A 12,867-nucleotide genomic window follows, 5' to 3' on the forward strand; every position below is an offset into this window, starting at 1 on the left:
AGTCTATATTGTAATAATATTAATCAAACAGCAATATTGAAAATAAAAAATAAAAAGGCTCCCTGTCCACAACTAGATATTTTTATAATCTTTAAGCCCAATAAAATTAAATGAAAAGTCTGATGCATGGAATCAATAGCCTTTTAAATTTAACAGAACTATCTAACAATATCTATTAGAATAATAATATGGAATAATAACACACTAAAGATTAACAATATAATTATTTAGCATTAGATTACTTTTAAAACTTTTTATAGTATAATATTTAATGTTAAATTGCAGCTGTAACTGAGAAATGTCAACCAATTACTCTGTTCTCTATTTTATTACTCTATTTTATTAATGGCTCTTGAAACATTTGTTTACAACAGGGCTAAAGGCACCCCTTAAGGAAATGTAGCTTTTTGTTCTGGTGTAAAAATGTATCAAGATAAAAACAATATATATATATATATATATATATATATATATATATATATATATATATATATATATGTATTTTTATTGAATATTAATGGAGCAACAAAATTTGAGTGAAAATAAATAATAATGGAAGGTTGGTTAGATTAAAATTTAGTTTTTAATAAAAGGTGGTGAGTGAGCCTTTAGGGGGTTTAAAGTGATATCTTATAGATTACAGAGCAAAATTTGTCAACTAATGCAAATAATTTTGAGACAGCAAGATGCTTTTTTGACTAACAAATTGAACAAGATGATGCTTACGCAAACTTTCTCGAACTGTTAATTTAAAATCATTTGGCATTTTATTATTGGGGGGGGCATGACCGCAACATCCAGCAAATAAATATTTATTATTATTGACCTTTATTGGCATGACTGTTCGTTGTCTCGTCCAAGCATGAGGTTAAAAGAGAACAGAAACAATATAACAATATCCAGTCATTTATTCTGTCTCTCTCTCGCTCTCTCTCTCTCTCTCTCTCTCTCTCTCACACACACACTCACATATCAACATACATATGACACACACACACACACACACACACACACACAGTCTTTTCACTCATTCTGTTTTACCCTGTCAATCTGTGATTTATTTTACATTTCATTTGGAACTGGCAAAGAGTTATGTTTGAGCTTCAACTTTTAGAGATGCGATAAGTGCTACTTTCTCATGTCCAGTGCATTAAGTTCAATAATTTTCTCATTACACAATTACATGTTTTTCCATTCTCCATTAATCCCTTATATAAAAACTAAAACTACAATAAAAACTAAAAGTACAGAAAAACTAATCTAAAACTACAAAAGAACTAACAAACAAAACTAAAACTAAACTAAAACTAACAAAGAACTGGCAAACAAAATCGAAAACTAAACTAAATTAAGCACTGCTCACAGCCACGTCCCCCACAGTTCCTTTGTTCCCGGAGGTGCACGATGAGCTGATGAAGTGATGGAGGGCACCTTTTAGTGCCCGAAACCGACTTCCTTGCTCGTCTGCTCTCACTACCCTTGACGGCGGGGCGGACCACAGGTACATGGAACTCCCTCAGGTGGTTAAGGCTGTTGCGGTGCACCTATGCCCACAAAATGCCGCCACCTGGCGGGATTGACCATCACTCCCCTCCAAGGCCTGTAGATTGACGTTGTCTCTGGTGACCAAGGCCTAAAGCGGCGCTGGTCAGGACGTGTCCGTCCTGCACGCCATGACCCTCCTGCAAGTCCACCAGGCCGAGGCGCTAAGAGATCTGCACTTGGGTAGTCCTGATTCTGATGTGCTGCAGGAACTGCGCTCAGGGACCGCCCTCGCTGTCCTGGACGCGAAGGTTACGGCGCGTGCACTCTGATGGGTGACGGCCACCCTCGTGGTCCAGGAATGCCACCTGCGGCTGAATCTGGTCGAGATGCTGGACCTCGACAAGGCTCGCTTTCTCAATGCCCCATCTCCCAGATTGGCCTATTCCGTGACAACGTAGAGGAAGTAGAGTTCTCGGCGGTGAAGAAGCAGACGGAGGCCATTCAACATATCTTGCCCAGCTGTGGTTCAAGATCCCACACCCCATCTGCTTGCTGAAGGCATCCCCATGCAGCAGTGAAACCCCTGGCAGCTCCGCCACTGCCCGGGCCCAGATCTCATTCCCAGCATAGAGCTCCCCGCAGGAGATGGACATCCCCATCTCACAAACCACCTCTTGGACCCAAAAGGCTCCCAAGCGCTCCTGAGACAGACAACCCAGGAAGAGAAATATCTGCTACGGAGCTGGTATCCAGACCACTCCATTCCCCAGTGGAGGGCCGGTTGGAGAATCCTTTGTTTCCTTTTCTTTGTTTGCCGCACCCCCAACGGGATGCGGTACCCACATTGTCAAAAAAGAGCAGTTTCCTCACTCCCTAGGTCATTTTGCCAGAACCCACAACCACTGTTCTCACTCCTTTGGAGTCAGAAGTGGCTGAGGTTGCTGCACGCCACTCATATCCCAGGCAACCTAAACACCACAGCGGACACACTGTCACAACAGGTAACACTCAGCAGAGAGTGGAGACTCCACCCTCAGGTGGTCCAGCTGATTTAAGCTCGGTTTGGCAGAGCACAGGTAAATCTGTTTGCCTCACAAGATTCCACACGCTGCCTGCTCTGGTACTTTCTGACCGAAGCCCCCCTTGGCACAAACGTGCTGGCACACAAATACGCATTTCCCCTAGTGAGCCTACTTGCACAAGTCCTGTGCAAGGTCAGGGATGACGAGGAGCAAGTCATTATCGTGGCCCCCTACTGGCCCACTAGGACTTGGTTTTCGGATCTCACACTCCTCACGATAGCACCTCACTGGCAAATTCCCCTGAGGAAGGAACTTCTTTCTCAGGGACGGGACACCCTCTGGCATACATGCCCAGACATCTGGTACCTCCACGTCTGGCCCTTAGTCTACCACCAGCCATCGTAGACACAATCACTCAAACCAGAGCTCCCTCTACTAGGCAGCTTTATGCCCTAAAGTGACACTTATTCGCAAATTGGTGTTCTTCCTTATCTGAAGACCCACAGAGGTGCGCAGTCAGGTCAGTGCTATCTTTCCTGCAGGAGAGGCTGGAGGGGCGGCTGTCCAACTCCATCTTGAAGGTTTATGCTTTGCGCACCTATTTGGATCGCACGCAGAGCTTTAGACACTCTGAGCAGCTCTTTGTCTGCTTTGGAGGACAGCAGAAAGGGAACGCTGTTTCCAAACAGAGGCTTGCCCACTGGATCGTGGACGACATTACGATGGTCTACCAGACCCAGGCCGTGGCTGCTCCCTTGCGGGTTAAAGCACACTCTACAAGGAGTGTGGCATCCTCGTGGGGACTGGCCAATGGCACCTCTCTAGCAGACATCTGCAGAGTGGCGGGCTGGGCAACACCCAATACCTTTGTGAGATTTTACAATCTCCGTGTTGAGCCAGTCTCGTCCCATCTTTTGACAGGTCCGAAAACGTAGAATTCGGTAATATGGTACAGCTGGCTGGGTGAATCGCTTGCGCATAGCACCTTTACCCTCCCCTGAGGTAAAGACATCTGCTCTACTCCCCCAGTCAATCCACAAGTCATGGACCCTGGGTGTCCTTCCTCCCTAGCCCTCTGGCTCCGATTTTAGCAGAGGAAGTTCGCAGCTAGACCTACCGTAGAAATTGACTTGCATGTACTGAAACAGGTGCTCCACAGGTTCTGATTATTCCAGTATCTCCTATGATGTATTTTCCCCTGTCAGCGGACCTGCGTCTCCCTTGGGCAGAGTTCCCTCTGCCCCCCAGTCACTGTGTTTGTAAAGCTTCTCCCTGTCGAGGCAGGACCTACCACTGCGCCACTTCCATTTGTGGCTGGTAAGCCCATGTGACGTATTTGCCAAATGTTAACCTCCACTGCTAGGTAGGATGTGGTCTCCGCGGGGTCTTTTCCCCCTGAAAGAATAGGATTTGAAAAGAACTAGCAACCAATCCAATTTTGTTGTTTAGGAGACCTGGCTGTAGTCAATCGGCACGCCCTGGATTCGAACTCCCGACTCCAGGGGTGGTAGTGAGCATCAATACTCGCTGATTTTTTTTTAACTATTATAACTTTGGTCTGGAGTGCTCTAAAAAGTTATATTGTGAAACTGAGCAATAACCTAATTATATTTGGTTTTATATACTGCTGTGAGTCAGCCCTCTCAATCATGAACAGCATCAACTCAGTTTGTTCTTCTATCAACAATGATTATCTGCACAAAAATCTGGCTCCTGCACTGGATACTGTGTGCAAATTCACAATATTTGAAGAACTAATGATACTAGAGAAAAGAGAGCAATACAAATTTTATCTTATTTAAATATATATATATATATATATATATATATATATATATATATATATATATATATATATAACTACATAAATGTATTAAATACTTAAATGTATTCTTAAATGATTGTTCCAGGTTCAATACAAGATAAGCTTGATCGACAGCATTTGTGGCATAAAGTTGATTACCACAAAAAATATATTGATGTTTGTTTGTTAAGTGCACAACAGCATACAGTGTCTTAAAAATGCATAGTTTAGGATGCCGAGAACCAATGAGATCATAGGCAGAGAGTGAATGAACTGCAGAGTAAGGCTACTGCCACTTATTCATGTTGTTATAACTACATATCAATGATTTATAATGCATTTGTAAATTACTAATCAGTCTATAATGAATCCCTTATAAACCATTAAATAAGGGAACATATTTTTATTCCCTTAAAGTATTTAGTTAGTATTACATACAGTGAGTAACCTTTATTAAAATGTTTTGCAAAAGGTATGAAACCAACATAAGTACAAAGAATAAATTTATTGGCACATGCATTTTAAAACTATCTTTATAAAATGTTTTATCTTACATCCTTATTTGTCATTGATGTAAAAACAATGGCTCAATTTACATATCAGTACTGCTAACATTTACTTTTGCCAATAGTCAAGAACAGTTGTACCCTCTCTCATAACTCTTACCTTGACAATAAGTGTCTGCACATTGGAGATCTTGTTTTGAGGAGAGATGTGCTGCTGCACTGCATGCTGGGACCCCCGCACCGTCACAAATATGAGTGTGTAGGAGAGGATGATGATGGTGCAGGGAACGATGTAGCAGAAGAAGAACAGGCAGATGATGTAGCTCATGGCAGGTGTGCTGTAGCTGGGTGCATGCCAGTCGATGCAGCAAGCGGTACCGTATGGTTCAGACCCGTACTGACCCCAGCCTGAGAGTGGGCCGATAGCAAACACTGCAGCGTAACACCACACCACCAACACCAGCAAACATGCGTGAGACGAGGAGAATTTATTTCCTGATGAAACATAAAAGACAGTATAAATAATACTCATAGTGGGAAAACAAATCAGTACCGCTATATACTGTTTCATTGCATAATAATAATTCTAGAATAATAAATTAATACATTTGTATGTTAGTTTAAAATATCTAGTTCAAAATGCAAAACACCATTAAACTAGGATATTTCTTAAAAACTTTATACACCAAACTAAAATTTCAATTTCATATTTTTGTATTAGCTGTTGTAAATAACACCATAAAATCAGAAATGCTCTTTTCTGCTTTAACAACAATTGCTTCTGGAAGAAAAACATGAACAACATAGTGGAGGTCCCTTACATAGTGAGCAGTGAATTATGTAAGTAAATCCATTTCATTTAATCAACAGGTCGATGATTAATGTAGATCTTAATGTATTAATCTGGTGGGCCTTTTTATTTGCGCTCAGATCATCTCAGACCAACTTTTGTATTGAGAACAAAGATGAGTGAGGACAATTATACTGTATTAACATGGCATATTTAAAAGCATTAGTCCAAACTCACATCATGTACCATAAACTTCTGTTTTTGTCCTCTCAGGTGCAATCTCCATAAAATTGGTGGCAAACAGGTGGTTTCCGTCAATTGGTTCAGCTGTGTGTATCATTGCATCGTTTAGCACAAACTCAACCATGCCGCTGGCTTCTAACATGAACAAACCAGGAGAGACTATGACCAGTACGTCAAGATCAACTGGGAGAACATTTCTCCCATTTCTCACTTCCAAAGAAAGAACACCAACAATCAAAACCCTCCATACGACTAAAGTTGTGGTGGTAAATATAAAGCTTCAAGATGAAAAACAGTTCTCATATTGTTTCATATTCAACATCTTCTATAATAAACCATCTAAAGATTTGAGTTTTCAAAACAACCATTATTTTGGCTTATGCTGTTGTGCTGGTTGGCAAGAATAAAACCAGCTCAACAGCAACAGAAGGGATTGTTCCAGCAATCATGTTGCATCAGGAATCAGAAGAATTAACTTCATCTAACCCTTACAATTAGTTTTGTATTCAGGTTCATTCAGGAATGTTAAATAAAATTTTTTAGTTTAATGAAACAACATGAAGAACATTTTTTACAGTGCAGGTAAATTTCAATACCGTGATGCATTTAAACATCAATATATATATATATATATATATATATATATATATATATATATATATATATACTGTTAACAAAATGTATCTGTACCAAACATTATTCCTTGTAAAATAATAAATTATAAGAGTTGTCCTCCTTGATCATTGATTGGGGCCCACTGGTGGCTTGGGGTCCATAAGAAGCTGCTTATACCACTTTAAAATGGCCCAGATCGTAAATAAACCCCATTAGTTAAGAAAATCTTAAGAGTGTGACTTCTCATTATCAGCAAAACAAGCCAAGGGCTGGACCGCAATCCAAGCAGCTTCAGTTCATCTTTAAGGGAATTTAGTTAGGTTTTTAAAGAAATAACATGACTTGAATAGAACTCATTGTTTTTCAGTGTTCTAGAACTCAACTGCCAACAGTTAAGACATTTTTACACAAAACCGGCTTGTAAATGCAAAATTTGCATATCTGGATGCCTCTCTTTGAAATAAACATGCATAATGAGGCACATGTTACAACAATGTAGCATACTACTGTATAAAACATTATTTGCATAATGCATTTTTTCATGTGTATTTAAAAAGAAACAAAAGGAAGTATACCGTCTTGCATACGTCCAAATCTTGCTTGACTGAATTTTTTTATAAACCAACTCAAAGTGGCATGTTTGTTAGTATATGTATATCAACCTGCCTTCACATGCTATTGGAAAATAGGAAAAACTGGGAATAACATGAACGTAATTTAAGTCAGATACTAGTTGGAAAGTCAAGTTCCCCATCTGTCGCTCACTTCGACATTGTGTCGAAGAAGAGACACTAGGGGTCTCTCCTGAGAGCCTCGTGCATCTCTGAACTTGAGAAAAGGCCAATGAGAAATTGGCAGACAGAATTTGCTGACAGTGATACACAGCTGGCGTTGAACGTCCTTTTCAGGACGCGTCTTTTTAAAGATGTATTTCCGCCCCTGTGTTGTTCCTGGATGTGGTCAAATTTCTCTCTGCTTCTGACAGTCATAAGTGCTGCCTCGCGTGCCTGGGCTGCGATAACACGCAGGCAGCATTTTATGAATGATTCATGTTCTCAGTGCGAGAACATAGCCATGGCAACGTTGGACTGGAACCTTCTGTCCCCCCTCACACCTCACGACTAGACAATCGGTTCCCGGGTCAGTGCCCTGCTCACACACCCCCCCCCCCTTTCTTGCCGGAGGTGCATGACGCGTTGATGAAGCCGTAGAGGGTACATTTTACTGCCCGAAACCAGTTCCTCTGTTCTCACTAACCTCGATGGTGGAGCATCTCCAAGCTGTCTCCGCCCTGCATGCCATGGCCACCCAACAGTCCACCAGGCCAAGGCACTTGAAGATCTGCACTTAGGTAGTCCTGATCCTGATGTGTTTCAGGAACTGCGCTCAACGACTGATCGCGCCCCCCGGGCCCACGAAGGTCAAAGCATCGGCACTCTGATTAGCGATGGTTACCCTCGTGGTCCGACCATCTATGGCTGGACCTGGTCAAAATACGGTTGGTAAACAAAGCACGCTTTCTCAACGCCCCCGTTTCCCAGCTCGGTCTATTCGGCGACACCATTGACAACTTCACCCAAAATTTCTCATCGGTGAAGAAACAGATGGAGGCTGTGACAGGGCGGAGGGTGGGGCCGGGTGGTGATTCTACACACCCAGTCCCTTATCAAGCTAATCAAGCCTCCAAGAGGGATAAAGACCGACTTTGGAGGGTGGTGCAAGGGAGAGAGAGATAATTTACGGGAAGCTGACCGTCATGTGTGTGTTTGTGTCTTTCATTAGTTTATCATTAAATCTATTATTTATATTGTCAAGCCGGTTCTCGCCTCCTCCTTTCCCTTATATTCCCTTTACAGAGGCCATTCCCACATCATGCCCTGCTGGCGTACCAGCACGGGCCGTGCTCCGGCTGCTCACTGAGGGTGCCTCCCTGCAGCTTCAACCTGGGCCCAGCTCTCAGCCCCAGCGGAAGCAAACACCCCCCATCTCCCGAAATTGAGACTTCGAGGGAACGAGACGTTTGCTCTGGAGCTGGTAAGCAGACAACTCCATCCCCCTGTGGAGGGCCGGGAGGAGAACCTTCAGTTAAAGGTATTTTCTTTGCCGCACCCCCTTCGGGCTGCGTTTCCCACATTCTCAATAATAGAGCAATTTCCTCTCTCCCTGGGTCACCTGGCCCGCAAATGCCATCCTCACGGCAACCCTGTGCCACACTTCAGTAGTCCCGGCACCCCGGACATGGACCCTCCGCCTCAGTCACTAACCCGCCCCCTGCCGGGTGTGTGGAGCGTTTTTGCCTCCCGACGCCACACTACCTGCCCCGCCCCGCTGAGAAGCATCGACAGGTACATCAAAAACAATCGTCCCCTTAGTGCTCCTTGCATGGAGCTTGGACACGTGGCTTTTCACTTCACGTCACAGAGGCATTGATGCATCGAGACCGCTTCAGCACTGGCTTCAAACAGGGTTGAGGCATCGTGTGCAATGGGCACGCAGCCGCTGGCTCCTAAAAGGACCCCTGCTGCGTTGGCACATCAACTGCCTAGAGTTCCTGGCTGAATTCCTTGCCCTGCTAATTCAGGGCTAGCACGTCTTGATCCACTCAAACAGCACCATGACGGTAGCGTGCATAAATCGTCAAGGTGGCATGCGTGCTCATCTTGTGTCACAACTCGCCTGCCATCTCCTCAGGTCGCTGCGCAACACTCACATCCCGGGCAATCTCAACGCGGCAGTGGACACACTGTCACGACAAGGTATGCTCAGTAGAGGCTGCACACCCAGGCCGTCCAGCTGGTTTGGGAATGGTTCGGCAAAGCACAGCTAGACCTGTTCGCTTCACAGGAGTCCTCCCACTACCCGCTCTGGTACTCCCTAATGGAGGCTCCCCTCTGGAAAGACACGCTGGCACACAGCTGGCCCCAGGGGCTGCGCAAGTACACATTTCCCCCATTGAGCCTTCTAGCACGGGTGCCATGCAAGGTCAGAGAGGATGAGGAACAAGTCACTCTGGGGGCTCCCTGCTTGCCCACTCGGACTTGGTTCTCGGATCTCATGCTCCTCACAACAGCACGTCCCTGGCAAATTCCCCTGAGGAAGGACCTTCTTTCTCAGGGACGGGGCACCCTCTGACATCCGCAGCCAGACATCTGGAACCTCCACGCCTGGCCCTTGGACGGGACGTGGAAGACCTGAGTGACCTACCACTTGCGGTCGTAGACACGACAACCAAGCCAGAGCTCCCTCTACCAGGCAACTTTACACCCTAAAGTGGCGCGTGTTTGCAAATTGGTGTTCTTCCCGGTCTAAAGACCCGCAGAGATGTGCAGTTAGGTCAGTGCTTTCATCCCTGAAAGAGAGGTTGAAGGGGAGGCTGTCCCCCTCCACCTTGAAAGTGTATATAGCCTCTATTACGGCCCACCACGACGCAGTGGACGGCAAGTCCTTGGGCAAGCACGACTTGATTATCAGGTTCCTTAGAGGCACCCAGAGGCTGAATCCTCCCCGGCCAAGCCTGTTCCCCTCCTGGGATCTCTCAGTGGTCTTCTCGGGCCTTCAGAGACCCCCCTTCGAGTCGCTTGACTCAGTTGAGCTCGAGGCCATCTCCTTGAAGATGGCCCTCCTGATAGCGTTTGCCTCCATCAAGAGGGTTGGGAACCTGCAAGCGTTCTCTGTCAGCGACACCTGCCTGGATGGTCCTCCTATGACCATGACAGGGCTACATGCCCAAGGTTCCTACGACCCCCTTAAGGGACCAAGTAGTGAACCCGCAAGCAAAGCTGCCCGGGAGGAGGCAGACCCAGCTTTTTCATCGCTGTGTCCAGTGCGTGCTTTGCGTACTTATGTGGACCGCATGAAGCGTTTTAAATGTTCTGTGCAGCTCTTTGTCTGCATTGGTGGACAGTGGAAAGGGAACGCTGTCTCCAAACAGAGGCTTTCCCACCGGGTCATTGATGCCATTGCATAGGCCTATCACTCCCAGGCCATGCCCGCCTCCTTACGGGTCGAGCACACTCGACGAGAAGTGTGGCATCCCCGCGGGCACGGGCCAATGGCACCTCCCTAGCAGACATATACAGTGCAGCGGGCTGGGCAACACCCAATACCTTTACGAGATATTACAATCTCAGGGCTGAGTCGATCTCGTCCCATGTTTTCTCAGGTCTGAGCCGGTAGAACTCGGTAATGCAGAACAACTGACCGGGTCTACCACTTGCACCCCTCCACTGAGGCAATCACATGCGCTCTTATCCCAGGAGATCCCACTAACTCGGCTCCCTGGATGACTCCTCCCTAGCCCTCTGGTCCGTAAATTCAGCGAAGGAATTCCCCGACCAGACCCACTATAGGTACTGAAACTACTCCGTATTGGAATAGGTTTTTTCACAGGAATTGCCCCTGTGTGGATTAATCCCCCTTTGTGTATTTCCCCCTACAGTCAGGCCCACGTCTCCCTTGTGCAGTCCCCGCTGTCCACCGGTCGCCTTGTTTGTAGAAACTTACTAATGAGTTTATTAATGAAATATAAATCTGAATATATAAAATATATAGCCTACATGTACTGTACTTATTGCCTAGACTATATTTGTAAAGTAACTCCTATTATTCCTATCAGAATAATGCATAATGTCTAACTGCAGCAGATGTTCATCAAATGTTTGTTTTTTTAACAGCATGCCAATTGAGTAGTATGTCAGTAGTATTCATAAAAAAGTAAGCAATTTAGGATGGAATTCATAGACACTTAATCATTAATCTAGTTTGTACAAAATCCTTTTAGTTTAAACATTGGCCACCAACATCTCCTTCGTTTACATTTAAGAATTGTATTGCTCATAGATAACTAATACTGGCATTGTATTCATGCTGTTTAGCCAGAGGGGAACTGGCTTCCCTAAGCCTGGTTTCCCCTGAGGTTATTTTTCTCCTTTATATTCATCTTATTGAGTTTTGTATTGCTTGCCACAGTCGACTTCAGCTTGCTTACTCTGGGCATAAAGACAATAATTATTAAGGCATAAATTGTAATCTCATTATTCATTTGAACCACACAATGAGAACTTCAATAGCATATTTTTTTCTTACAACATCCATGATGCTTTGAAACGACGTGTTGTGAAAAGCGCTGTAGAAATAAAAATGACTTGACTTTTGAGCAAGCGAGAATTACTCAGATGACCTACAATTTCCTGCGAGATTGTAAAGTGCAGATTGACTGGACACTTTACTATCCCACAATCCTACATGAGCTGAAAAGACACCATGTTCAAACGCAGGATTTAAAAAATACATCAGATGGCTCTTTTCAACTGTAAGGGCTATACTATACCAATAAAGTTGTTCCATTTGCATAAATAGTGCTTGATTAACAAAACCAGAATAGATTATTTTCGCAGTTGTTTTTTTTTACATCATAAATTCGGGCCAAGGGACAAGACTGAAAAAATATGGAGTGAGGTTTACTTTTAAAAACCTAATAAACAATTTCCTCACAGAAATTGCTAGTAAATTTAACAGACATTTAACATATTTTCAAGTAAAGGCTACACAATTCTTTGTGGCTTTAAATAGAAATTCTTAAGGAAGGTTTACTTTGCTATACTCTTGTTCAAGTAAATTTTACTCATTCTTTGTCTGTACATTTGACTCAAGCAATGTAGCACTGAATTAAGCCATGCTTTAAAAAGTGTACTAGCATTTCAATGTTTTTTTTTTCTTTTTTTTTTTCTATACTTAGACATGTACCACATCACACATGGAAGTCTTCCACATGGAAGCTTAAAGCATGCTTTAAATGTTGTCTATTACACAACATTGCCTTGCTTTAAAGGCAATGGAAACAAGATTCTTAGCTGTGCAAGCAGACCTGACGGAAACAATAAACAGACAATGCTTTTATATTTGTATCTTGAATGGGTCATTTTGAGTTGAAAATTTACTTCAGACTTCACTAAACAAGAAGTTACCAAACTTAACAACAATATCAAAAATAAAGACAGTGTAAATCAACTTGCAAACAGTGAAACCATGCAAGCTCATTAATTATTCAAGCCTGGTGCATGCTGGGAACACCCACTTCGAAAAGTTAAGTAAAATGTACTTATTTTATTTCCCCATGAAATGCATTCAAATTAGTGAATAAATATTACAAGGTCTTCTATTTTGGATGGATACATGATGCATTGTATAGAGTCATAAATAATATTTACTAGTAAGCTACAGCATTAGTTTTTACAGGCTTAAATTGAATATAAATGTAGAATTTATTTATATTTTTAAGTTAATGTTTTACCTTAATCAATGTAGAAAGAACTTTATCTTTTCTGCTATATTTACTTCAACACACACACACACACACACACACACACACACACACACACACACAAACAAAAAATTCCTGAA

At 43.4% G+C, this 12,867-nt stretch overlaps 1 protein-coding gene across 1 annotated transcript in view; it reads right to left on the reverse strand.

The window, feature by feature from the left end:
- LOC127628677 (opsin-5-like) overlaps window positions 1-12,867 on the reverse strand; it is a 77,229-nt gene that overhangs the window by 19,374 nt on the left and 44,988 nt on the right. Inside the window, exon 4 of the mRNA XM_052105466.1 lies at window positions 4,978-5,312. Within this exon, the coding sequence (XP_051961426.1) occupies window positions 4,978-5,312 (335 nt within the window). The remainder of the gene's footprint in view (window positions 1-4,977; window positions 5,313-12,867) is intronic.

Source organism: Xyrauchen texanus, chromosome 35 (genome assembly GCF_025860055.1).
Source record: "Xyrauchen texanus isolate HMW12.3.18 chromosome 35, RBS_HiC_50CHRs, whole genome shotgun sequence".
NCBI lineage: Eukaryota > Metazoa > Chordata > Actinopteri > Cypriniformes > Catostomidae > Xyrauchen > Xyrauchen texanus.